The 27976-nt window shown below is 45.7% G+C and overlaps 1 protein-coding gene and 1 long non-coding RNA gene across 7 annotated transcripts; both read right to left on the reverse strand.

The window, feature by feature from the left end:
- Nucleotides 1-801: 801 nt before the first annotated feature.
- Nucleotides 802-26511, reverse strand: NR4A3 (nuclear receptor subfamily 4 group A member 3; the record flags this gene model as incomplete). 6 transcript variants are annotated; one of them, XM_083473235.1, is made up of 8 exons in its annotated part: nucleotides 802-3977; nucleotides 8304-8482; nucleotides 9162-9361; nucleotides 15009-15181; nucleotides 17309-17438; nucleotides 20835-21742; nucleotides 23738-23851; nucleotides 26116-26511. In XM_083473235.1, the coding sequence occupies 6 exons, from the start codon at nucleotides 21738-21740 to the stop codon at nucleotides 3715-3717; spliced, it is 1851 nt and encodes a 616-aa protein (XP_083329361.1). In that variant the 3' UTR covers nucleotides 802-3714. The 6 variants fall into 6 exon arrangements, with proteins under 6 accessions (XP_083329361.1, XP_083329363.1, XP_083329364.1 ...); XM_083473237.1 differs by having other exon boundaries at nucleotides 15078-15181; nucleotides 26116-26434; XM_083473238.1 differs by having other exon boundaries at nucleotides 8304-8361; nucleotides 26116-26432.
- On the reverse strand, nucleotides 13335-15002 carry LOC310692437. The gene is made up of 2 exons (XR_014518812.1): nucleotides 14218-15002; nucleotides 13335-13959 (listed from the first exon to the last, which is right to left on the reverse strand). It is a non-coding gene; the product is annotated as an uncharacterized lncRNA (long non-coding RNA).
- Nucleotides 26512-27976: the final 1465 nt, after the last annotated feature.

Raw genomic sequence — 27976 nt, forward strand, 5'->3', positions numbered from 1 at the left:
GATGTCACTACAGTCTGATGTAAATGACATTCAGGCCCACTGACTCCAGTATCTGGGGCAAGGAAGAGGTTTGAGGTATATTTTTTAGGAATGTCCCAGTCTTTGCTTGGGTTAAGATTAGAAGCAAGGCTCACCATTCATCTTCATAGCATCCTGAGATTCCTTTTTATTTTTCTTGGGTTTGCAGCCCTTTGCACAAACAGGGGATATCCCCCCCACCAAGGTTAGTTATTACAAGTACTGATTAATCCGAATATTCTTGGGCAGGTCCAATGTGACAGAACTGTGGAAAGTTACTCGCATATAAACAATTTTAGCACTGCACAAAATAAGTAAGTCAAATCATGAGGTACTCCCCATAGCACATTTCAAAAGGAAAGTGGGCTGTACATTTTTAAATACTTTTGGCAATCATGCTTTGATTTTAAATATGTGTATTGATATAAGCTTTCTAATTCTTAATTCACTTTAAATAAATGAATTAATAATGAGAAAGCTTATATTAACACATATTCTGCTGGTCAGGTGTGGTGGAAATCAGTAGAAACAACTGTTTCTCATGTCCTGGTCAAAGATCATGCATTCTTATGGATGCACAAAAATAATGTGTGTGTTATGGACATTAAACTGCTGAACTGGTGGTCTAAAAAACACAAACTACTTATGCTTCCCCCACTTCTCTGGCAGGACTTACGATAGCAGAAAAAACCAAGTCAGTAAAATAAAAAATGAAAAAATGAAAGCCCACATGCTGCATATATATCCTCTATACTGAATAGTGAGGTTATCAAGAGGCTACGCTTTTCAATGCAATGATTTATTTCTCAAGATACGCAAACCAAGTTCCTGCTAATTTTTCAGTGTTCTAAGCTTGCTCCCAGGTTTTAAACCACAGCAGATCTAAGAGATAAAAAAAAATCACATCATAATTCAGCAAAATTCAATACAAATAGGGCCTCTGGGGGAAAAGTTAATTCAATTTAATCATTTTAATTTACACCGGATATGTAGAAGAGCATTTCTTTCAACCCTACAGGTTAACACATTCACAAAACAGAAGCATTGCTGTTAGAGGAACAGAAAACTTCTGAAGCACTCTGTTATCTGAAATAGAAATAAAAACAAGGCACTCTCCATTAACAGCTGTAATATTCCTGATTTTAGTATATGAAACAAGGCATGTTCACACTGAGAAGTTTCTAAGAAAAGGAGTAGCAGAACTGGCTTCGCATTTCGTTTCGTTTTTCACTCTTGAGATTTGTCAGTGACTATCCTGTATGAACAAACTGATCAACTTAAAAAAATAATTATCCATAGGTAACAAAGATGATCTCCCCCCCCCCCAAAAAAAATCTATGGAACTGAAACACAAATGATCACAGGAAATTTAACTGTGGGAATATTTATTATGCCATGGATGAGTTATCATCACTGTCTCTGAGCCCCGGAAATTTGGACATCTCAGAAATTAACTGAATGGAGAAGGGATTCTGAGAAGTGTTTTGAACTAATTCTGTACCACAAACTTTCAAAAATGTTTGCATTTTATTTGAATATTGAAAATATATTAACTAAAAAAATTCTTACAACTACAAAAGCATATTATTTCTAATAAACTTTGTTTGCCTATTATTATAAAAAAAACACACCCTTCATATTCCATTTACTGCCAAATGAGAACTGCGGTTTGTGTGTCTCCAGAAAGAGAATGAAAGTGAAAAATTAAATTACTGTCAGAGGTTCTTATTACCTCTAGTGAGTTATATATTTTGCACATGTGGCAAACACATTAGCATGCCTTTTAAATTCTCTTCCGATTGGGTGCATGAATTCAAAATCAAAAAACGATTGCTTTACAGTTCAGCAAGTAAAATTTACCTGCAATAAAAAGCTGTTTCCTCAGATATTTAATCATGCTATTCTGTTAGCCCATGAAGTCAATACTAAAAAAGCAGTAATTTTTAAAATATCTGAAGGAAAACTGAAAATATAACTTATAATATAACTTTTCCTGTTGATACCATTACCAGCCTTGAGAATAATATGTTTCCCCCCAAAAGCACACCCAAATATAAAGATAAAATACCAGCCTTTTTAAAAGTGAGATAATAACTTGATATCTAGGTTGTCCAATGCATCTATTAGGCAGTTAATTTGGCATCTGTTTGATTGTATAATTTAATTTCTATACAGTTTTTTTTAAAAATACAAAATTACTGTAGACCGTTAACAAAAAAAGATACTGGGGCATGAAATTGACATTCAAAACGTTTTCTTTTCTTCGTCTTTTTAGCAAAATGACCAATCTTAACTTAATACAGTGCATATAATCTCTTTTTTTGTAAAGAACTAAAATATTTAAATATTATTTATGTTACCAAACATGAGCAAAAAATTTTAATACCAAAGTGCTAAATTGTACTGCCTTAAAAGTCACTGCAAATAAAACAGTAAGATAAAGTTGACTTGTGGAAGGATGAATTTTATATACAGCTGGTTAATAGAAATGCGCACATATGTGTGTGTGAACTACCCACACTCAACTGAATCAGTGTGAACGCACTATTTCGTTGATCTGTGTAACGCGGCTCCCAGGAGCTGGCAGTCATTGCAATAAATACAGGCGAAGTTTTACAATATATTATGCATGCAAATATTTATACAAATAAAGACACTATGCAACAAATAGTTTCATATTAATATAGCATCAACAGTATAAACATACAAAATAGGGAGTACATACACGGAATGTTTAAAATGCAGCCCACTAAACCCCTTCTAGCATTTACATTCAGACTATTTTTTTACAAGACTTGTTCTTCTTCCAAACTGTCTTGTATCCTTACTAATCAATTTGCTAAATTCAGTTCTAAACTGTAACTATGCATGGTGCTGACCCTTTCGGTTGCTATGCACCGTGACTTACTTCGTAAGAATGTGGCCTCATCACAAATTGCTCCTTCCTGCCTTTCCACTCCACTCCACCCCCACCCCCATATTGGCATGTTAGTAAGTCATGTTACATGGATTCAAAGTTTGGGAAACTTTATCATGGAAGTTAGTGCATGTAAAAACTATGCCCCCCCCTCACTCTTGCTATTTCCATTTACTTTTTATATTAAAATAAATTATAATTAACAAACAAGACTTTTAAAATTGCACTTGACCATGGGAGTTAACAGCCGTTGTCATTTTGCTATATCAGATTGATACGAAACATGAATCAACATTAGAAAAAAAGAGAGAGAATTTTTCATTTGTGCCAGGTTAATGTGCCCTTGGTACAGGAAGTATGCTAAAGGTATAAACTATAAAAGACATACTACCTGCATGAACAATTTGCCATTGTTACTGTTTTCAAACACTACTATTTTCAAACACACAGCATCTACAATTTTCTGCTCACCACTTAAGATGAGGTGCTATGCAATAGATTTTTTCCTGCTGGGGTAGCATCGTTCAAAAGTGCCATATTAGTGATTAAAAAACAAAAACTGCACTCAACGCTCCCTCTCTCCAGTTTCCTAGCTCCAGACCTGTAGATACATTTTAGGCAGCTTGCAAGGAAATTCATTAGGCGAAGTCCAATGCTCAGGGCTGAGATTGCTTTTTCCGCCGGTTAAATGAGAGCAGCATTGTTAGCATTAAGTTTTCAGTCTTTTTTTTTTTGCCTGCTCTGGTAGACAGTTGCCCTTCACGAGGGTAATTTGAACCTCAGAATGGTAAGGTATCCAGAAACAGTTTGTCAATAATGGAAGGAGGCGGCACCAAATCTTCCAACTTCAGGTAAAAGATCCGCTGCAGTCCGAGGGTGCAGAGGGAGCGCAAGTCAGCAAGGACCCCCAGCACTTTGGACTCCACAGGCTCAAAAAGTTGTCCTTTGCTTTGGCAGCTGAAGGCCAAGTGATCTTTAAAGCTGCTCATGATCTTGTTGCATAGCTCATGCACTTTCTTTGGTTCTTTTAAGCCATGTCGTTCTGCAAAGCAACAGGAGAGAACGCAAGTGAGCACCCATGTTTTATGATCAATTTGCCAGCTCCTCTTATTTATACTAAAAGGCTGCTCATTACTAACTACATTACATAGTAACTACAGTCAGTGGCGTAGCGTGGGTTGTCAGCACCCGGGGCAAGGCAAGTAATTTGTGCCCCCTAACCTGTGGATTTGCGCCCCCTAACCCATGGATTTGCGCCCCCTAACCCTAACCCCCAGATGTTGCGCCCGGTGCGGCCGGCCCCCCCTGCACCCCCTACGCTACGCCACTGACTACAGTATTGAGATGTGAATGTCAGGGTGAAGTGTGGCAGTTAAAGACAAGCAGTAGTTTGGTTTTAAAACACCACTAACGTCTTTAAAAATGCCTTCTCCAGTTAAGAGACCAAAATGTTTATGTGGCCACAGGTGAAGAGAAAGGGATCTAGATGATGTATACATAATTTTAGTGTCATAGTTTCATTGGCGGATTTGATGGCAGAACTGTCACAGAAGGTGTTTTGGAGATCTCCCAGCTTCCCTACCAGTTGTGAATACTCTATAACTATGGCAACCATTATTTATTCAGTGAATTCAAGTGGAGATCAATATCCACTGTGAGCTCCATCAGTGCTAGGCCTGGAATTCCATCAGGAATTCAGACACTCTTCTAAGAAATGAAAAGCACCTCAACCAAGCTTTGCTATTTTGATTATCTTCTACTTTTTGCAGCTTATTTACCTGTAAAAAGGGCTGGAGAGAAAGCAATCTCCAAGCCAGATATTTCAGGGCTGGGAAAAAAAGATTTTATTGCGTTGTGTAAAGTGCTATATTAGAAAACCCTGACTCTTAAGAAAAGCTTTCCCTATACTCCACCTTCCACCAAACTTGTGGCAAACGGTAGGTGGTAACAGATATGGAAAACATAAGAAGGTCCTTCTAGGCCTTTATAAGGTTTTCCGGAGAAGCTTCCAGGAAGCCCATCAACTGGAGAGGTAGCCCTCCTTGACTGTTGCTTTCTCTCTCCTGCTAGTTACAGGTAGGTAGCCGTGTTGGTCTGCCATAGTCAAAATAAAAAACTCCTTCCAGTAGCACCTTAAAGACCAACTAAGTTAGTTCTTGGTATGAGCTTTCGTGTGCATGCACACTGTGTATCTGAAAAAGTGTGCATGCACACGAAAGCTCATACCAAGAACTAACTTAGTTGGTCTTTAAGGTGCTACTGGAAGGAGTTTTTTATCTCTCCTGCTAATTGGTACTCTGCACCATATTGCCTGGGAAGAGAAAGTTGCGCATCAAGGTCCCCCAGGCCACCCCCAATAACTCACACTTCACACATCAATTTTTGTTTAAGGTTTTTGGCATGAATTTGGCCACAACTTTATTTAAATACACACACGTGAGTGGTTGCTTAGGCACTGGTTACGACTATCTGTCCTTGCCGCAGGGACAGAACTGGCCTCTGGAATCCAGTGGAAGCCCTTGCCCCAGGGACAGAACTGACCTCTGGATTCCAGTGGAAGCCCTTGCCCCAGGGACAGAACTGCCTCCGGATTCCAGTGGAAGCCCTTGCCCCAGGGACAGAACTTACCTCAGGATTCCAGTGGAAGCCCTTGCCCCAGGGACAGAACTGACTTCCGGATTCCAGTGGAAGCCCTTGCCCCAGGGACAGAACTGACCTCCGGATTCCAGTGGAAGCCCTTGCCCCAGGGACAGAACTGACCTCTGGATTCCAGCGGAAGCCCTTGCCCCAGGGACAGAACTGACCTCCGGATTCCAGCGGAAGCCCTTGCCCCAGGGACAGAACTGACCTCCGGATTCCAGTGGAAGCCAGTCAGGGAGAACCATATTGGGGAGAAATGAAGCTGGACATCTCTCACCCTCATGCCCCCTGGGGCTTGCACGGCCCAAGTCCGATGCCAGGGACTAGGACGAAAGGGATTGCAAGCCCCTGGATGCCTTTAACGGAATTCCTTTTCCGCACCACCATTGGAGGGGTAGGCACTTACCCCTCCACCAACCAATTTGAACCAATGCCTAACCGCCAACCTTACAAGTTGTGACGATTTGCTACGGAGTAGGCAAAAACCAAATGGCCCCAGCCAATCAGCCAAATGGACAAAATTCCTACCAGGCCCCTGCCCCAAGGCAGACGACCCCATGACAGGCATAGCAAGGTCAGAGGACAACGAACCCCCCCCCTTTTCATGATCCGGTGCACGCAGCCCAAGAGAAGCCCCCAGGTTGCGAGCCCTGTATTTAAGACCTCTGACCCCTCCCACACTTTAGCAACATAACATTCTCCCCAGCAACACTCCTTGCCCAATCACAGCATGTGGCCAATATGCCCAACAACAGTGGGGTGGCCTTTTTGGCCCCCACCGCAACACGTGCTCTCTATTATGGAGAACACGCTTCACCACGTTTTCTTTTACAGGGACAGTAAGCCAGTGGCCCGTGAGGCTGAAGGTGACCTGCCAAGAACTGCTTGTCTGAGAGAGAGAGAGTTCTGAGAGGCGGCATGTCTGATGAAGTGTGTGTGCTGCATGTAAAGAGCACGTGTGCGTCTGCAATGGCCACCCCCACTGCTGGCATGGAAGGGTGGCTGGCAGCCCATGTGACCTAGCCCTCGGGCCAGAAAAGGACAGCCTCCCTTGCCCTGGGAGTCATTCCAGGGGGAAACTTCAATCCTGTTGGTTCTCCTGGACCCCTCGGCAGATTTTCATACCACAGTAAAGGTAAAGGGACCCCTGACTGTTAGGTCCAGTCACGGACGACTCTGGGGTTGCGGCACTCATGTCGCTTTACTGGCCAAGGGAGCCGGTGTACAGCTTCCGGGTCATGTGGCCAGCAGGACTAAGCCGCTTCTGGCAAACCAGAGCAGCACACGGAAACGCCGTTCACCTTCCCACCGGAGCGGTACCTATTTATCTACTTGCACTTTGACGTGCTTTCGAACTGCTAGGTTGGCAGGAGCAGGGACCGAGCAACGGCAGCTCACCCCGTCACGGGGATTCAAACTGTCAACCTTCTGATTGGCAAGCCCTAGGCTCTGTGGTTTATTCTTCTGCAAATGGTTTTGGGAACCTAGGGGCTTTGCTTGTTCCTGGAGAGTAAGACCTAGAAGCAGGACCCTTGTTCTATAGGAAGCCGCAGACAAAATCTCACTTAGAGATTTGGGCAGCGGAGGCATCAAGATTCTGATGCTAGGATTGCTTCCATGCATCTCTAGGGAGACAGTGGAAAGCAAGGGTCTCTGCTTCATCTGTTGCAAGGGATACAACAGGCTAAAGCTTTATCCAAACAAGGTGGACCTGGTAGTGGGCTCATGGTCTGATTTGGGTTAGGAGTACTTGTCTTGAACGCACAACCCCCAAGAGAGGAGTGGCTCACCCACAAGCCTGCAGGGAGTGTTGTTGTGTTACGGCATTTCTTGCCTGCTACACAATTCCAAATGAAAGTGGCATGATTTGGCCCAAGATCAGTAGAGCTGAAATCCAGGACTTATTCCAACACATCATTGATTTCACAGGAATTTAGGCAGACTAACTTTGATCAGGACTGAACACAAGTCACATTCTTAGCAAGAAAGCCCTTTCTCCAATGAAGTATTTACTGCAGCCTATGATTTGCCTCTGACTGAACACAAAAAAGTATCAGTTAACGAATAAATAATGCCAGAAACTTACAGGACTGAGAACGTGTAATGCAATTTTTCGGCAAGTGAAATATCACAGAGAAAATGATCTCAAGGGAAACATAGCAGTAAGGGTTTTATGAACTGGAATAATTCACTATTGCAACTCTTGTCAGTCTAGCCTTTGCAAGCATTTAAGATTGACACGAGACGCGGGTGGCGCTGTGGGTTAAACCACAGAACCTAGGACTTGCTGATCAGAAGGTCGGCGGTTCGAATCCCTGCGACGGGGTGAGCTCCTGTTGCTCGGTCCCTGCTCCTGCCCACCCAGCAGTTCAAAAGCATGTCAAAGTGCAAGTAGATAAATAGGTACCGCTCTGGCGGGAAGGTAAACGGCGTTTCTGTGCGCTGCTCTGGCTCGCCAGAAGCGGCTTAGTCATGCTGGCCACATGACCCGGAAGCTGTACCCCGGCTCCCTCGGCCAATAAAGCGATATGAGCGCCGCAACCCCAGAGTCGACCATGACTGGACCTAAAGGTCAGGGGTCCCTTTACCTTTTTAAGAATGACATATCTTTTTAGAATATTGTAAAAGTGGATGGGCACTTCCTGAAACACCTTATTATCTCTAAAAAATATTTGCAGAGATATTTTTTTAAACTCAAGAGATTTTTTAAAATTGAAAGTGCTCTTACCTGTCATCATACTTAGAGCTGATAAGCATGCTAAGGCTGGGATGTCAAGGTTGAGGCTCTGTAAATTTAAGGAAAAGTCTTTAATTGAGTCGAGCCACTCCCCAAATCCACGAAGGCACTGAAGTCTATGAAGCACAAGTCCATTGCAGAAAACAAATTTATCTTCAGCAGTGTCAGATCTTGAATGTAAAAAGACACACATTATGAACGTTGTTAGAGTGGTATGTGCCATTGTTAACAGCACATCATTTGCACACTAGTACATGTTTACTTGGAAAGAAGTCTGAATAAAATGGATTGGCAAGACTAAATCTTTGGGGCAGGTCTACAAAAAAAGCCGATCACATAGTAATCTCATTTCAGCTGAGTTGCAAATCCCTGAAAAAACATGCAAGAACCCTTCTCCTGCGCGTCTAATTTTGCGTATGTAGGGAGAAGGGTTTATTTGTGTTTTAATGGGAGTCCTTCAGTCATGCTTGCAGTAAATGTCTATGGGACACTTCTATCATGTTTGCACTCAACTTTCCTTTACCCACCTCTGCACAATCAAAGCAACTTTTACAAAGTCATGCCAAGAAAAAAAAAAACCACACGCAGAGAAGGGATAAAGAATTCCAATTATCCTGGGGAATCTTTTCTTGACTCATAATTTACTTGGCACGCGAATTAAGCCCTTGACCAAGTAAACAAGTCTGACTGACACATGTCAGCCGAGAGATCCTGCCTATTCCAAAGGCAGAGCTCAACTTGCACAGCTCTCTATTATAGTTTTAGAAACAACAGAGTTAATGACGTCACAGTTATATTTTAAAATATTAATAAGTCATGACATCTCGACAAAATGAACCTCAGATTTACCTGATGGACATTCTCAATACAAAGAGCTCCAAAAACGCTGATTCTATGAGTAGAGTTTGATCTTCCTTTGGGAGGTCTGTAAATCCTGGGATTTTTTCTGCCCAGACCCTGGATATGTCAATGGAGGCAGTGAGAAGATTATAGAATTGTTGCACATGTTCTGCGTCTGTACCTGTAGAAGTCTGCTCAGTGGAACAGTACTAGAATGAAAATTATTTTTGAAAAGAGAAAAGGGGAAATACGTTTTTGAGAAATATCACAGTATTCTTCTTAACCTCTTTTCTGCCAAGCAAAAGCAGATTTTATACAAATTGTCAGGTGTGCTTTGTTTTTATATGTGCAGCTCTGAATGCTTATTCTACACAGACACAGTAAATATGACAATTCATAAGCACCTCAACTCCTAAACCATGCCTCTGGGCTTCCTGACTCTTACATGAGAGTTGTATCAATCAAAAGCATCCTTTAATCAGCCCGCTTTGCTGCCATGACAGTCTCTCTGAAACTAAAATGGTTATAAGAGCTGGCGTGGACTTTATGTATTATTTACTTATATATTTGTACTTCGCCCTTTAGCCGAAAAGGCTCCTGGAGCAGTTGCGGCAGTTCCTGCCCTCCTGCTCACAATCTAAGAAGATACAACGTGTAAGGAAAGGGGAGTGGGAGGGAGAAGGGGAAAGCAAACAGTTCTTAAAAGTAGAGATTTGGAAAGGCAAGGGAGATCTGGGTTTAACACATTTGCTTGCCCATAAAGCGTACTGGGTGACTCTGGGCTATTGGCTCAAACTAATCTACCCCACGGAATGACTGGTAGTATAGTACTCCCAAAAAACTAATCTAGAACATGATTTTTTCCATCAAACACTTGACAGGGCTGGCCCCAAGACATTTTGGCACCTGAGATAAACCACAGAATGGCACTCTCCTCACCCGGGAAGAAAAGGGGAGTGAAGATCTTCATCAAGAATAGGGTGGGTTTGGCTTCCAAGGAGCACGCGGCAGCTGCTGTGGCGCTGTAGTGGGTGATCTGGTCTTTGGAGACCAGATCTGCTGCCCCTGTGGATCCTGCCATCTGAGGCAGTCACCTCACCTTGCCTCATGGGCAGTCTGGCATTCGCATCGCTCAAAAGGGCCATTAGACATGCTCTTTTATAACAATGTGAAAGTGATGTTTGAGCAAATGCGTACTAATGCTAAAATGTTGAGGTGGAAATGCACACTGTGCGTTACCTGGGTTTTGCTTTGCCTAAAACCCCATCTCAAGTTCTCGTCTCTAAATTTGTAGGATCAATTACTTTGTGGGTTGTAGGAAAGTTTTCCTGATCCCAACTGCGGCAGCCAGTGCCAAGGGGAGCTAGGAGTCCAGCAACGTCAAGGAAAGCCACAGGAAGGCCACCCCGACTTAGAAGAATGATGTTACCATTCCCCACATCCCATTTCCTTCAATTACTTGCAGATCAGTTCCCATCACCTTCCACTATCTCCTAATTCTTCATCTCTGCCTTTTAAAAGCATGTTCTACTACAGCTACAGGATATACAACTGTGAGGCCAAGCTATACTGCGTACCAACAGAGTTGCCAGAGAAGTTAATCTAAAGTGAAATTCAGGGGGAAATCTGGAGGATTCCACTCAGGTGAAACCTTTGTACGAATGTCAAGAGAAGTTAAAAGAAAACTGGAATGACCTGAAACATTCTTGAAGAGCAGGGCTGCACAACTTATTACTGCCATATTGAGGGACAAAGGCCCACTTCAGATTTCCCCTTGACAATATATTTTTGTCTGAAAGTTTAAAAACCAACTCTTCACTAGCTTTCCACAAATAATATTTCTTGACAAACATGTTAGCATTCCCATTTGATAGATCTACAAACAGGAGCTTGAATACTTAATCAGAGATGGGGAGCCTGAAGCCCTCCAGAAATCACTGGACTGCAACTCTCACAATCCCTGACCAATGACCACCATGGCTGGTGCTGATGGGAGCTGGAGTTCTGCTGGACAAGTTGATTAAGTGGCCTTCATGTTTGCATTCCCCCTCCATTTTAGGACTCCACGGTTAAGCAGGGAATATATAAATGACCTGTAAGTTTGTATGCCAGGATGACAGCTGGATATGTATTGTAATTAGCGAGTGTAAAAAAATTAAGTGGCTGGGGAGGGGGGTGCTACAAAAGAAACGTACTGAAATGTATGTATCCTCTTGTGTCTCCAAGAGGGTTGACAGGTTCTCCCCCAACCATGATGCCTTTTTTTATTTTAAAAAAACTTGCTGGCTGTATTTGTTACTAGATGTTGTGCCTCTTTGTACTGAATTTTACTGGCCTGTGACCATAATAAATTGCTTGCCTAAAAATATTTATTTTCTAAGCAGATAAAAGTGATATTTGTTATCAGCACAGCTTCTTTGCAGGTTGAACTTGAAACCTAAATGCATATGCGCAGTGGCAGAGATTAGTGCTGCTGTTACTCTCTTGCCGCATCCTTCCCAGGTCCCATAGCTCCTCTTCGCCTTTCTGCTGCAATTTGCAGAACCTCAGTCCCTGCCCCCTACAGCAGATGAGGGGAAGAGGGTGACTAATGAGATCTGGGAAGCAAGGGGGTGGGTGGCAAGAACTCAAATGCATTAATGGTAAAAGGTGTGATCTCTGGTTTGCAAGTTGCAACCTGGCAGCCCTGCTAATATCTTTTGTCCTCCCTAACCAATAAAAATAGTGCCACGAGAAAGAAAGAAGCACAACTGAATTCTTGTGAACTAAAGGCAATTTAGTATGGAAACACAGCAAAGTTGTTGTTTTTTGTTTTTTGTCTCCCCAAGAGGCTTAACAGTGCAGATCCCCAAAGATTCTGGGGGTTCAGAGGCCCACCCAGCTCCTGCTGTCTACCATGGTGTAAACCACTCCAGTAAATGGCAGGTGGCGCTTGGAAACTTTAGTGGAGATTGTGTGTTGATTGAGAGTATATCTGGTGTAGAAATGTGTTGCAGAAATTTTATTAATTGTATATAAAAGGAAGGGGAGTTAAAAGGTTGCCAACTGTTTATCAGAGAGAGAGAAACTGATGAAAATAAAAAAACACACAAATGTGGCCCAAGCTAGCATATTGTCTATTAAGTATGTCACCAATGTAAACATCAGAAATGTAAATGTAAAACTTCTGAATTTAGTTCCTACTAAATTGGGAGGGTTGTGCCTGTCTCATCTGCCATATTACTAATTAAACTTTAAGCTGTCTATGTTTGCTTGATTTGATATCCTTAATAATCCAAAAGTATATTTTAAGTTTGTTGTTTTAAAAGGAAGGAAGGGGAAGGAATTCACTCCCAAAAGGCTGAGTTATGTTAATCATATTTTGTGGTCCTTAGTCCTTCCCTCCAGTTCCAGTTCAGTGCAATGCAGTTTGCTGCACACTGTCCTGTGACTGTTGCGGTAAAGGGCAGTATAAAAATACCTAACTAAACAAACCTCCAGCTGGGACTCACTTTTGGTTTTCAAGCCTGACTGTGGGGGTATATATTGCCCAGGGGGCATTTGCAGGATAGAATGAGCAGGTTGAGAAGGAGCTCAGTGTTTCCCTCCTGCCGCTGGTCCCCTGCAAATGCTGTCATTTTGACTCTAGTCTTGTGAAGGTTTGAAACCCTAGGTTTAGCGCTAGGCAAACACTCCTTGTTAATTTATGATCTCCCAGAGTTACTGCATGGGGCAGAATTCTCACTGAGCTCAACAAGAGTTTTGTCTGAATAAAAAAATGGTTTAGGGATAGATTCTTATCGCCTTGACGCAGCTCATGTCTGAAATGGAGTTGGAACAGTGTAAAAACAGGTGGGAGACCCAAATGAGGCCTGATGCCCTTGAAAGGGTTTCCTCCTAGTGACTGCTTTTTGAAAGCCAGTTTCTAAATATACTGTTGCTATGGGCTGGGTAAGCTAATACCAGCCCTAAAACATTAGCAGCAAGTCAAAATAAATTCAAGCATAACTGTATAGCATCTAAGGATCATCAATTCAAGTTATCTAGGATGACTCTGGCTCAAAATACTGGCTGGTCATGAAACTACTGTTGTGTGTCCACATTGATTCTGCAAAGTATTTAATAAAGATGAACCAGCCCTACGTAAGGCATGTGGAAAAACTGGGCAAACATATTTAGCCAAAAGTTAAGACTTATCAATAGTTAATATTAAATGAATTTTATTTAACAAAATTTTGCTAAGCTGTGCTGACTGCTCAAAGTTTATGTACCCAGGTAAATCTAAAATGCTGGTCAGCAATATGATTTTGGAACAAAATATTGCCAATTAAAACATAATCAGCATGTTTACACACGCTTCTCAACAAGAGTTGCATTCTGCAATAGGACTCATGAAATCCAACTGAAATCTTAAGTGCTCACTCTCAAACTACTTCTGTGTAAACAGATGCTCCACCAAAAAAATCTCATGCATTAGAACTACACAAAAGCAGCGGATGCTAACCATCGTGAGTAAAATGCAAAAAAAAATTATTCTCCAATCCCCCAAAATTACTTGGAAGTAGGCCCCACTGATTATGTTAATTGGGAAACATGTTTAGGTTCTGGGTCCCAATCTCCACCCCCAAGGCAGCTTTAACTATTATTTGTGTACATAACTAACTTTAATGCTCCAGATTGCAAACCATCCCAAATGAAACACGCCAAATGAAAGCATAAAATTATGATAAGATTTATGACTAGGGATTTGTCAAGCGGTGGGCTATCTTTTCATTTCAAGGTGATGGCTTTTCACTTCAGAAACAAAGCGTATTCCTGAGGTCAGAGTCTCGCTTTCACTTAAGAAGAAGAAGAAGAAGAAGAGTTTGGATTTGATATCCCGCCTTTCACTCCCTTTAAGGAGTCTCAAAGCGGCTAACATTCTCCTTTCCCTTCCTCCCCCACAACAAACACTCTGTGAGGTGAGTGGGGCTGAGAGACTTCAGAGAAGTGTGACTGGCCCAAGGTCACCCAGCAGCTGCATGTGGAGGAGCGGAGACGCGAACCCGGTTTCCCAGATTACGTGACTACCGCTCTTAACCACTACACCACACTGGCTTAAGATACAGGAAGCCCACAACTTACACAGGGGTTAAATTCTGGGCGTGGTGCCTAAAGCCAAAATCACATATAGTCAAAACACATTGGATGTGGGTGCGATTGCCAAAGTCTTTTCACCTGGGTGCCCACTTGCCCCCTTTCTAATTTTTTTTTATTTTTATTCTTATTAATTAATTTTTTAACAATTTGGCCAAGTGCATAAAGCTGAATGCGCACAAGTTAAATGTGCTTAAGCTGCAGGCTTACTGTATATGGAAATTTTGAAATGGTGGAAGATTGGGTCCAAAAGTGCTGGCTGGTATACATGAGAAACCACGGGAAAATTCCAGTCTTTCTTACTCCTTGGTTCTAACCACAGTTACTAATTGGATTTAAGGGGACTTACTTCCAAGTAAAGATGCAAATGACTGGACTGAAACACACTTATGATTCACAAATCATTTAAATTAAATGGGGTTCCTTTTGTTACTTTCTACTCTCTGTATTACAGAATCATGCATGAAGCCCTGACCAATTTCAGGAATAAAATGAAACCATTCTGCAGCATTGCTGCAACTACAGACAACTTCTGGCAAAATGCTATACAGTCACAAAGCACCCATTACTGCGGCCAGAAACCACCCACTTGTTCTACCTGCATCCGGTATTTACCGGTATTTCATACATTAAAACACAACGGTTGGTAAAGAATCCTATGTATCAGCTGGCCAAATATATTTGCTAAAAGCCATTGGTCATCAAAAAAGCTAATTCTATATAGAAAAGCACAAAACCTACTCTGGAATAATCAAGCTCTCTGGGTGCGGAATCGGATAACGCTTGCACAAGAGCGTTCATCATACTGACTGGAGGAGAAGGTGGCGAGGGCTGAGGAAGCTCGGGCTGCAAAGGACTCTTTGGTTTGGAAGGCAGTCGGCCTCTTCTCCCTTTCAAACTGTCAGTACGGACAACTGATCAAGCAGGAGAGAAAAGAAAAAACACACACCATCAGTCTTCAGAGGCAAATTCCAAGAAGATACACGTGAACATTACACGGTCAGCTTTTTGCCTAATTAATACGAGGGAAATCAAAACAGACAAGAAAGCTGTCTATCGATCTCCCTTCCTTAAACATGCAGTTTTCAGTTCACAGCAGTTACACAAATGGAGATTATGTAAAACAACAACAACACTTATTGTACCAATAGTCAGTATTCACTAGAGCGCTATCCTGTCTATTCTGTAACATTTATAGGCAAGGGGGGGCGGAGATTACAGGCATTTTATGAGTCTTGCATGATTTAAATTTGTACATGCTTGATTGTCATGCGTTAACCACAGCACTGCTAAAAACGAATACTTTTGCATTTGCAATTAGCACTAAAGAGATAGCCATATATAGAAATGAAATATAATATTGACAAATACATCTTGTAACTGACTGAAAACATGAACTAGATGGCAATTCTCTTCTCTTGAAGTATTCAGCTCAGTCTGTATTAATGATTTTAGATAAAACAAGACTGTCAACAATTCAACAGTTTTACAGAGCTATTTTTGATACGTCTACTTAGAAGTTAGTCCCATTGATTTCAATGAGACTTACTCCCAGTTAAGTGTGCACAGGGCTGCAGCCACACACTTCCTGAGTAAATGCCACTGAACCCAATTGGACTTACTTCTGAGAAGACAAAAGTCCTGCACATTAAGCTTCTTTATTTTACTCCTTTCCCCCAAGGAGCCTGCTTCTCCTCCATTTTATCCTCACAGCAACCCTGAAAGGTAGGCTATGGCGAGAGATTGTGACTGGCCAAGATCGGGGATCTTAATGGTTGGACAGGGAACTACCAGGTCCTAGTCTGACACTCGAGCCAGTGGCTCTGACAAATTATTTGCTTTTCAACTGATTGAATAATACACACAAAATTCAACCCTCAGTATAATTATTTTAGATACCGATGGGAGTTAAAAATAGCTTCCACACATAACTGGAGGAAAGCCAAATATTAAATTGCCTTTGCCTTTGGTGGGAACACATGAAAGGGCTTTTTCTGTGGTGGTGGTGGTCTGTGGAACTCTCCGCCCCAAGGGGTTCAGTTATTCTGCCTCTTTATTTGTGGTTCTACTGACAACTGGTAACTTTTTTTTTTTAAAAAGCTTTTGATTCTGTGGATATATTGCCTGCCAGCAACTGTGTCAGTGGCCTTAAAGTTAGCCATGACTAACTTATAAGTCAGTCTACTGATTTCACTGGGTCTTCTTGGAGTATGACTTAAGCACCCTTTGTGCTTCTGCTGCCATTTTTTAGTTTTGCTAATTTGTATTTTGTTGTTGCATTTAAGTCATAAGGTACTTTCAGCAATTCCTTTGTGTAGGGAATGTAGTTTATTTTCTAATCAACAAAACAAATAACATATTTTCTTGGAAATGTCCTTTTACAAGAAAAAAACCAAAACTAAACATAGCATTTTAAAAAAAACGAAACCCAAACCACATTGATTAAAATGTGACTTTACCATTTCAATTTAGCCCCAACATTAATTTATTAAAACTTCTACTGATAAATCTCTATATTTAATGGATAAAAAGGCTTGCAGCCTTGAAACACTATTATCAATTATGATAGCAAAAAGGATATTATCTGCTTGTTTCATGTCTATAAAGTACCTAATAATTTTGAGAAAAGGAAAGTGGCAGTATTTACATGAATTTGATGAGGGTGGAATGCAATAAGCCCCACTCAACATATCAGGGCTTTTTTCTAACTAGGCTATGTATAGGATTGGGCTATTCAAATAGAGGGAGACAAGTCTCAATGAAACAAGCACTATGTAAAACAGCAAGGAAAGAAGACTAAATAACTGGTGTGGAACACCTTCCTTTTCAAAGTTCTACTTTCCTGCTCCCATATCTAAAGAACCTCTGAACAATCCATGTTATTTGGAATAAGTCATTGTTGTAAAGTCATTGTTACGCAACGTGTAAAAACAAGGACATCCACTGTTATTTCTAAAAATCACAATTCCTTTAGGGTCCCTCCTTTTGCACTCAAGCCGTTTTGTAGTCTGATGTGCAGGCTAATAATAGCAAACTCTTACCTTCTTTTACCATGCCGACACTGAGACACTTCTGAAATCGGCAGTATTGACATCTGTTTCGACGGCGCTTATCCACGGGGCAATTTTTATTAGCCAGGCAAACATATTTTGCATTTTTCTGAACTGTCCTCTAGGAAGATACAATGCAAGAAAGAGTGAGCCGGGACCTGACAAGTTGCATTTTAATTACAGTGTGAAAAGTGACAGTGCAATTCACATAATTAAATAAAATTAATTTCCTAACACACTAGCCTCCAGGAAAAACAATTTTATTAGTGTTAGCTACTGACAATGAAAATCGACGGTGGTTCAGAAGCCGGGCTCAGGAGACAGCCAACTCCTAAATGATAAAATCATATCTGAAATTACCAGGTCATCGCATCATACCTTTGGGGAATGTATTATCTGGGCTTTTAATATTCCTCTGAGAACAATTTTTACTTGGTTCATTCCCTTGATTATTACTGACCTTATTAAAATAGAATCAAAATTACCTGAAGATTGATCTCTCTTGCTATCAAGATAACTGGTTTAGATTTATCTCACTACTTCAGTTATTAGATATCAAAATAACTGGTTTAATTCATCATTGCCATAAACAAAGAATATATAAAACACAAAGAGAAGCAAATGTACAATATATAAATCTGTAAGTTAAATTATACAAGTATTACCATGAGCTCACAACAAAATTTTAAAAATAGGGGGCATGATTCAACCAAAGTTAGGTACTTTTCAGTCAAATTTATTTGAATGGAAGCGTTAAGCTGAAGTCCTTTTCTCATATATATGGGTTTTTTTAAGGAGTTAACTGTCTATGGTTAAATAATGTTTGCATGGAATTATTTTACTATTTTTTCATTCTTTTGTTTCTTGCCTGCCCTTCACTCTAAGATCCCAGGATGGGTTGCAGCATTGAAATACAATATAAAAAAAATTTTAAGCAACTTTCAGCCATAAATGCAAGGTGGGTCATAAAAAACACACAAACCTCAAGTATTAAGATTAAACTTGGGTTTTGTTAAATGTGAGGAAAACAGATACTGTAATGTATTCAGACATCTAAAGTAAAATGAAAGGGGTTTTTATTTCCTTCTAATAATATTACTTATTACTTTAACCAAGAGCTGAAAAACAGTGAAGGCTGCAATCCTGTCTGGAAGGAAGCCCAACTAGATGCGATAGTACTGACGTCTGAATAAACATATAAAGGATTGCTATGTGCTTGTCTTTATATAACAGCATATTTTTAAAACCTAGTAGGTGACTTTGCTATACTATAACTTGCACATTATATACTGGGTATGGGAAATTCTTGCTATAAAGGAACCAAGTTTCAACTGTCTAAGGGAAGATTTCTGTGGTTTAGTGCAGGCCAAAATTAGGGCTTTAACAGCAAAAGCCTGATAAATATGCTGCAAATATATTACCACTAAGTAGTGACCATAATATAAAACATGTTTCCAACAAAGGCAATAGGAAAGCAATTGATCCCTTCAGTTGATAAGGGCTCTAGGAAGTTTGGAGCTCAAGGCATGGCCAATTTCTTTGGGCATGTCCTACTGAAATGAGCAGAAGATTACACCCGCCTCTTCCTCTCAATGGACATGCAGAAGAGGACTCTCTGGCAACATGTGTCCCTTGACCCCAAGGAAAAACAGGGCAGGCTGACGTTTCAGTATCAAGAGCTAAAGCAACCTTATACATCCTCAAATACACAACATAGTCTGAAAAACAAGTCAACCAACATATTTAGGGAAACATGTTATGTGAAACAACTGTGTATAGCACACACAATTTGTTTCATATATATCACATTCATTTGACATTTTGAGAGCACGTCTCTTCTCCGTCCTATTAGAAAATACAGGTCTGTGTTTTCACCCTGAAACTGAGCCTAAGAGAGGTGAAGTGTTCTCAGCCTAAGGCCACTTGGCTTAGTGAATTTGAAGAGAAAACTCTTAGATGTATTTGCCTGTTTCCCTACATTGAGGTACAATCCTTTACCCTTTCACCTCACATGCTGAACATGATTTGCAGAACAAGTCAACCAACATACTTTATTATACACGAAACAAAGGTGGTGTATAATAAAATATATAAAATGTATATAATTAAAACATAGAAATATACTGTATTTGTATATATTACAATTAATTACATTACATTAATGTGAGAGAGTGTATTTTCAATATATATCTGAAATATAGATTTCAGATATATTGTCTTAGAAATCACCTGGGACTTAATTTCAAGTCAAGAATAGGATTGCACTGTGAAGGTATTAGGCGCATTCTCTGTGGTTGGCCAGTCTGCTCCATAGGTCACTGGTGTCGGGCACTGGTGTTAACCTTTAGAGTCCTGAGCGGTTTGGGACCCGAGGACTGTAAGGGCTGCCTAATTCCACGTGTTGTTTCTCCGTCATGCTCCAACTACCACCTGAGGCCTTGCTTCAGATCTCTCCGCACTGGGAGGAAAGACTGGTGTCAGTGAGCTTTCTCTGCTGTTGTGTCCACACTGCTGGGTGAGATTCGGCGGTCCTGTCATTATACCGCTTTAGGTGGTTGGTGAAAAGGCCCATAGCTTTATAATTAAATAATTTGCTGGCTTAGTTTTGTATTTATTCAATGGCTGTTTTGGAATCATCAAATGCGCTTTTAGTTTTCTGATATTTTGATTCTGTGGTTGACTTTAATTTGGGTTTTTTTTGAATCTTACTTTCATATTGTTCCATTACTGATTTGTTAGCTATCTTGCATTTTCCCAGAAAAATCAGGCAGGGCAGTTTTTAAAAAATAAATAAATGAACAATGTAAAAGCTTCAGAGCAGACACAATATTCAGCGAAAACTGGATGCAACCAAGACCCATGGAAAGCAACCAAATTTGTACCATTGAAATGTGCAGCTTTTAATCCACATCCACATAGAAGTACCATTGTTTTCAATGGGGCCTCCTCACAAATAAGGCTGCAATCCTAAACACACGTAGCAATCCTTAAACCCTCCTTAACACAATGGGACTTACTGTACTTTTACCTAAACACGTACACACAGATCCTGCTCTCCAAACACAATGTGTTCTCAGGAAATTGCTAGGCGAATATCTGCATAACGAGTCATGACTTTGAATGCATTCCTGACCACAGAATTTTGACTCCAAAATGAGGAAAAGACCTGGGAAACCCCTCTAAATCCTTGCAAGGAAGAGGGGAAAAGTTTTCTTAGTTGTCAAATCTCTCCCCCTCCTCCAACCAGGGTTTCTGGAGAAATGGGTGCCGCAACCCAGAAAAACACAAAAAGGAGACTTGTTTACGGCTGCTTATCTGTTTACAGCACTACACACAGGTCTGACTCTTTGAATATCTGAATCTGCACTATGTATAGCGAGGTTTGGGTACTAAATCCTCGTGCTCAGATAAGTGAATTTTTGCACAAAGAGCACTGGGATAGCAGGCCCTGCGTGTATTGGATTACGCTGCTACTGGCTGAAGGGGAGAGCGGAGGGCTCACATTGGCGGTTCTTACCTTGAAGAAGCCTTTGCAGCCCTCGCATGTCCGCACGCCATAGTGCTGGCAGGCAGCATTGTCCCCGCACACGGCGCAAGTGCCCTCTCCTGAGGAAGAGCTTCTGCTGGGTGGGGAGGGAAGACCACTGCTGCTACCGCTGCTCTCACCCAGAAGACTGGAAGCGGCTGCATTGAGACCCAGCGGCGAGAAGGCTAAGGCGGCTGCTCTCTTGGACAACGGGAGCCCGTACGGGTGGTTTTCCATGGCGGCTTGGCCGGCGGGGGGTCTATCCGATCCCATGGGCAGGCTCAAGGAAGTGGCATCGTAGCACATGTGGGTGCCGGCAGGTGGCGTGTGGGGCGGCGAATGCTTGAAGTGGAAGAGTGGGAAGCGGCCGGGCCCCGTTTTCATGGGGGCAGCGCTCATCAGGTGGCCAGGAGCCAAGCAGGTCTGTGCTGGCGGAAGCGGCGGTGGCGGCGGTTCGTCCCAGGGGGCCTGGTGTGGGGGGAACCCGGGGGTGGTGGGCGTGGAGGGCGGGGACTGCTTGAAGTACATGGAGGTGTTCACAGCCATGCCTTCATCAGCAGAGGGAGGCAAGGAAGGGTGGTAGCCAAGCATCCGACTGTCTTCCATCTTGACAAGGGGCCTCTGGCTTGCGGAAGAGGAAGGCGAAGAGGACTGCATTTGGTATAAGCAGGAGGGCTTCAGCTCATAATTCCCAGCATAGCCCTCCATAAAAGTGCTGAAGCTGGGCAGAGAGGTGGTGGCAGTGGCACTGATCTCAGCCCCGCTCATCTCCATGGTCAGCTTGGTGTAGTCCGGGTTCATGATCTCGGGGTTGTACTCCGAGCCATAGGTGAAGGTCTGAGCTGCATAACTTGAGCCAGGGGGCGAAGGGCTGTACTGGGCCTGCACGCAGGGCATATCTGCAAGGGCAAAGAGGAAAGGGTCCATTAGCAATGGCTGAACTCCCAAGTTTTCTCACCAGTACTTGTTCCTTGTGTTACTTTATTGCAAGTCCAGCTAAAACACATTCCCTCCCTAAAAAACAAATTTTCTACTTGGAAAATACCGTATTTTTCGCTCTATAACATGCACCCAACCATAACACGTACGTAGTTTTTAGAGGAGGAAAATCCGTAGCCATGCCACCCGTAGGCATTTCCTCCATAACACGCACAGACATTTCCCCTTACTTTCTAGGAGGAAAAAAGTGAGTGTTATGGTGCAAAAAATACGGTACTTCTGTGCGGGGGGAGGGGGCGCACGAAAAAGAGGCATGCATATGACTAGTGTGCTATCTCTCAGTTCAGTTTCAGGCAATGAAAGATACACAAGTCCAATGGGACTTTCTCCAAAGTAACTGGATATAGCGTTGCAGCCTGAAAGGTTTTCCACATAAGGAGTTCCTCACATTTGTGGCAGCCCCTCGAATGAATGTGGGCATTGCACATCCCATAATGTGCAAAAGTTAACACTGGCTTTCAGGCAGCTGGATCAAGTGAGCAGAGTTACTCAGCGTTTTCCAATGATATAACGACAGAATTCAGCTCCCCAACCCCTTGACTGTTTAAATTTCAGTTATTTTTAATATATCAATCAAGAAGCAAAAGAAGAACTAGTAGGCTCTGAACAATTAGGTCCTAATACCCAAGCTGGGAGGGGGCAGGGGAGAAATCAAAATATCAAGACATTACAAAAAGAGAGGAAAAATGGAAATGTTTGTCAGTGGTATAGAAAGGAAGAACATATACCAGAGATAAATGGTTATTGCTGTTGGATCTGCATATTGATATTTTTATAATTTGAAGCTTGTTATTGTGAAGGTAAATCAAACTAGCTTTAACACCAGCAACAATGCTATGATAGCACTGTAAATGCCCATATAAGAATCTTAATAAAATATAATAAATATACCATTTTATTTTGTGTTATTTTCATTGATACTTTAATGAAACTGAAACTGTGAAAAAGATTAAACACATGCAATAAAACATTAAATCATCAAGTTTTAGTATCAGTTTTTGAGGACTAAAAGAGACCTTTTGGTAAAAGGGAAGACCATACTGTATGTTGCATATTTATTATGCATGACAGGAGATTTAGGCTTCTTGTCTATTTCAAAATAAATGTAAAGGAACCAAACAAACCCACAATTCTCATAATGGCCTCCCCCATTTAAATAGCAGCTCCTCTTTCTTAATTTGTAAAACAACTTCTTGCTTTCATTTCAATTTTTCCATTAAAATCCATAAATAAATTTACAATGTAACTAGTTGGGATCCTACAAAACATACCAGGCTCTGCTTAGCTTTGCAAATGTTCTGGCAGGTTTACTGCTGCCCCACTATAAGGAAAGTTGCCCTACAAACAGTTATTTAAGATTTAACATTCATGTTTATAGTAAAATATGTTTTGCAGATTTTAACTGCTGGGATTTGCAAAGAATGAGAACTCAGGCTGCAACCCTAAACACTTACTAAGGGAGTAAGCGCCACTGCAAAAAAACACAAAAAAACCGAGGCTTACTTTAACTAAAAGATGCACCCAGGAGCGTTCTACCTTCTTTCTGACTGAAAACTACTCCCAATAAAACTCTCGACTTTAAATTGTGTGCTGCGCATCTAATTTTTAGATACAGTATATCTTAGAGGAGGCTCAGAGACCTCTCTCCAAGTTTCTTTTCCTTTCCTTTGGAAAACGCCCTCTTCCACCTCCAGACCAGGACTGCACCCAGACGAGAAGCCCCTGAGCAAGATCCATTCCTTGGGCAGGAAAGCCCCCTTCGCCCCGGTTCCGCGAGAGAGGCGCTTTCCCGAAGAAAGCAAAGGTCGCCGCTTGACATGTGGGCGCGCGGAGGAGCCGCGCTGGAAAGGGGCAGCGGGCTCCCGGGAGGCCCCGGCCGGGCTGGGCGCCGTTACCTGGACGGTGACTTGCTGGCCGAATGGTGCGGACAGCGGGCTGAGCGGCGGGGGCGGGCTCGTCGGCGTCGGGCGGGCGGGGGCTCCCCGGAGAGGGCTCTTCCGACCTGGACTCTGCAAGACGGAGACAAGGGAGTCGGCGGGGGCAGCGGGCAGGAGGATCCCGGGGCCGGAGGAAGGGGTCTGGGGAGAGGCGGGCGCCTGCCGTCCAGGCAAGTCCGGGGAGCCCTCGAGGGGGACATCCAGTCCGCAGCATCGGCCACCCCCGTCTCCACCCGACGCGCTTTTATTCAGGCGAAAGGCCAGCTCGAAACCTGCCGCAAGGCTCCCCTGATCTTGCAGCCCAGGATGCTCGGGACGCAGCCACACCCGACCCAATTTCTGGCCTCGGGTGTCGGAAAGTCCAGGGTCCAAGTGCGCCCCGGCCCGCCCTTCGAGGGGAGTCGGCATGGGGGGGGGCGTGTGCCGAGACAGGGGCTTCCCCCGACGCCTGGCCCTCCTGCGCCAGGGGCCAAAGCAAAGCGCCCCCGGAGCGCCACCTCCCTTTGCTCGCCATCGTCTCCTCGAGGGGGGGCGCGCCCTTCTAAAGCGGCATCGTGCCCTCGGGGATGCCCACGCGCGGGCACTAAGCGGCCTCCCTGCTGTGCCCGGAGACGGTCCATTCTGCCCCAACAACCCCGTCGAGGGGGCGGAGGGCTCCCTTCCCCAGAAGAGCCTCGCTTTCCCCTTCCGCTGGGCGCGCAAGGAACCAACTTTCAACCAAGTTCAAACTGAGCTCCACGCAGCTCTTCCTGCTCGCGCCCGGAGGAGTCACATCGGGGCCCCCGAACCGCCCCCGGCCGCCTTGGGGTGGAAAGCCCGGTGGAAAGCCCGGGCCGGCCCGATCCCAGAGCCAGAAGCTCCCCCGACCCAGGGGCAGCTCGCTTCCACCTTCTCAGCACCAGAGACGCCTTAGGGGACCCACCAGGCTCCTTGGCTCAGGCTGCCCATCCATCAGCCGAGGATCAGGGCTGGAGGGGCCGGCTGGGCTGCCCCGGCTCGACGTCTCAAACTCCCGCGCCCCCTGGAGACTCTCCTCTCTCAAGCCCGCGGCGCCCCTACTTTCCTCCCAAGGACGCGAAGTACTGGCGTCCCCCAAGCACCCTGGACCATCGCGCCCCCAGCCCGCCCCCCCCGGGTTCCTAAGTGGGCAAGGGATGGGCTGGCACCCTTGGCAAGCTGAACAGGCGACGGGGGCTGCCACCCCCTCCCCTCTTTCCCGGTTAGCCAGAGGTATGGCCAGAGAGAAGGATGGGCCGGCAAGGCGAAAGCAAACTTCGCAAGGAGGAAGCGAAGAAAACCCCGGGAGTTTGCTGAGCCCCCGCCCTCCCACCCAATGACTGCCCGACGGGGTCTCAAAGGACTGGAACACGGCAGGAGAACCAGGAGCCGGTCCGCCAAGAGCGCGCAATCCAAGTGGCAGCCCTCCGGCGCGCCTTTCTAAAAGCGAAGCGACTCCAGTCCCACCTGTGGAAACCCTTCCTCCGGAGTCCCCGATGGGGGGCTCCGGGCGAGTCCTCTGCCGGGACACTCCTCCCAAAAACCCGCCATCCTTCTTACTTTCAAGTTAGACACTGTCCATTCGAAAAGCCCCTTCTTCGCCCGGCATCCGCCTCCTGCCCCCAGCAGCGTCCGCCCCGCTCTTCCCCGAAGGGGTTGGGCATCGCCGCGCCCCGGACGAGGGCGAAGACCCCCGCCTCCGCCCCGGGGCAAGTCCGCCTCGCCCCCCGAGAGCCCGGGGCGACGCCTGGCGCTGGCCTCGCCGCAGCGCCGGACCCGCCCAACAACCTGCTTCCGAGGGGCCGTCTCGAGCAAGGGGCACGTGCAGGATGCCTGGTCCCGAGCAGCCTGCCGCCGAGGGCGGATCTCGACCCGGGATGAGAGAGGGTCGCTCCGCTTCCCCACCATCGCCAAACCGGGAGGGACCCGCCGAGCCGAGCCGAGCCGAGAAGGGAGCGACCCACTTCCTCGCCGGCCGAAAAGTGCCGCCGCTCCCCGCGCGCAACTCCAGCCTGCCTCTCCCCGAGCCCCGACCAGGCGCCTCTCCCCGCGCCGCCGCGAAGCCCACCCCGGAGGACCCCGCGCGCCCCCGGCCCGCCCCCCGCCGGGAAGCTCCGCTGCCCCGGAGCAGGACAGGTCGCCGCCCTCCGGCCCGCCCGAGCCCCCGCGCGCCATCCCCATGACAACGCCAAGCGCCGCCGGCCGGAGCGCCAAGCGGCGGGAGCGGCGGGCGCAACCCGGAGCCGCCGCTTTCCCGGGCGCGAGAAGCCGAGCCCCCAAACTTCGCGCAAGTGGCCGGGCTGGCCGCCGGGGCGCCTTGCCTCGCCTCGCCTACGTACTGGGGCGCTGTGGCGGTTCCGTCTTTACATGCAGTTCGTCCCGCGCCGGGTTCCCCGAGAAGCCGCAGCAGGTGGTCGCTGTGGTGAGGCGCGGCGGCGGCGGGCGGGCAGGGAGCCGGCGGCTGGGGCGAAGCGGCAGTCCGGGGGGGATGCGGCGCCGCGAGGCATGGGGCGCGGGGGGCCGGGCGGCGGAGCGAGGCGCCTCGGGCTCGGAAAGGCCGCCGGGGCCAGCCGCTCCCAGCCCGTCCGCGTCGGTCGGCGGCGAAGGCGGCTCCGGCTCCGGCTCGGGCTCCGCAGCGCGCGCGCCACCTCTCCCTCTCGCCGCTCTCCCTGCGCGCCGCGCGTCATTTATGCGAGAGGAGCCCTAGCGGCCTCTTCATACAGCGGCTGGAATGCGAGACGTCAATCGTGACGCCATGGGAGCCTGACGCGCCGCCTGACCCCCGCCCCCCCGCCCCGCGCGGCGTGGGGACGCGCACACACGTGTGCGGGCGACCCGGCTCTCGGGCCGGAGGAGGAGAGCGGCGGGCCCAGAAGGGGCGCGCGGCTCGGGGCGCTCAGGGGGTCCGAGGACGTGGAAGACAATGGCTGGCTGGAAGTGCCAGAACGAGATCAGCTCGTGTATGTACACGCAGAGACGCACCATCGAGATCGGTGGCTCCGAAATATTATACATACAGATATTTTTTTAATGGTGTGCATGTTTGTGTCATATTTGAGAGGGCCACACCGTACTCAAAGGAAGTGCATTGCAATTCAAATATGTGTGCGCGCCTTGTGGTTGTGGGGTGGGGCTTACCGAAGTCCCCCAATTTTTATATCCCCTGACGTGTGTATATGTGTATATTTTGCACGGGGGGGGGAGCGCTCGTTATTGCACTTCCAAGTGTAATAATAATAATATTTTTTATTGTTTGTACCTGCCCATCTGACATCAACAAAATATTAAAAACACCATAAGGCTGCCTTCTTCTAAAAGTTGTGTAGGCATTTAGCTCTTAGGCATCTGACGGGAGGGCGTTGCACAGGGAGGGGGCCACCACCGAGAAGGCCCTCTGCCTGGTTCCCTGTTGCTTCACTTCTGGCATGCAGGGAACCGCCACAAGCCCCTGGAGCCGGACCTCAGTGTCCGGGCTGAATGACGGGGGTGCGGACGCTCCTTCAGGTATGCAGGGCCAGGTACTGTCTAGATATAGATAGTGGAAGGGCAAGAACGAGCTCGGAGGAGCGCCCTTAATTGCTGGGCGACCTTCCGGGCTCCAACAATATTCCCTGGGGCCCCTTTAGCCGCCCCATCATTTTTGCTGCAACGTCCAGCTGATGCCTTCCTTTGCTTTTGCTCAGGCCAACGTGGCCCTGGCCGCTTCTCCAACTCCCACGGTCCCGGTGACAGGACCGCGGAGGAGGCGCGGACTTCTGCGCGAAGCGAGCGAGACGGCGGAGAGCGTGCAGACTGCCCGGCCAGGTGAAAGGAGGACGGACACTTTCCCTTTTGCTCCGCCCGGATAGACTGGCTCCGCTGCTGCTGCGGAGCAGGAAACCTGGCGGGATCCCGGAAGAGACTCGAGCCTGGCACACGCGTCCACACGCGCCTTCCTTTCCCGGGAAAGTATTCCTGCAGGTTGCGGGAGAGAGTGTGGACCCGAGGCGGGGAAGGCGAGAGGCGCTGGGAAAACCCTTTTGCGCGCGAGAATACTTGGTCTGCGCGACTCCCCCACCCCCCGGGCACTGTTTAGGCGGGTTAAGCCTCTTTGCTTGAACGTGTGAGTGGGGATTGTCCCCCCCGGAAACCTCGCACTGGACCAGGCTGTGCGCATCTGCCCGTGCGCACCTGTTTCTCCGCTGCTTCGCCCGGCACAGC

The sequence above is a fragment of the Podarcis liolepis genome (genome assembly GCF_965112155.1).
Source record: "Podarcis liolepis genome assembly, chromosome: 13".
Classification (NCBI taxonomy): Eukaryota; Metazoa; Chordata; class Lepidosauria; order Squamata; family Lacertidae; genus Podarcis; species Podarcis liolepis.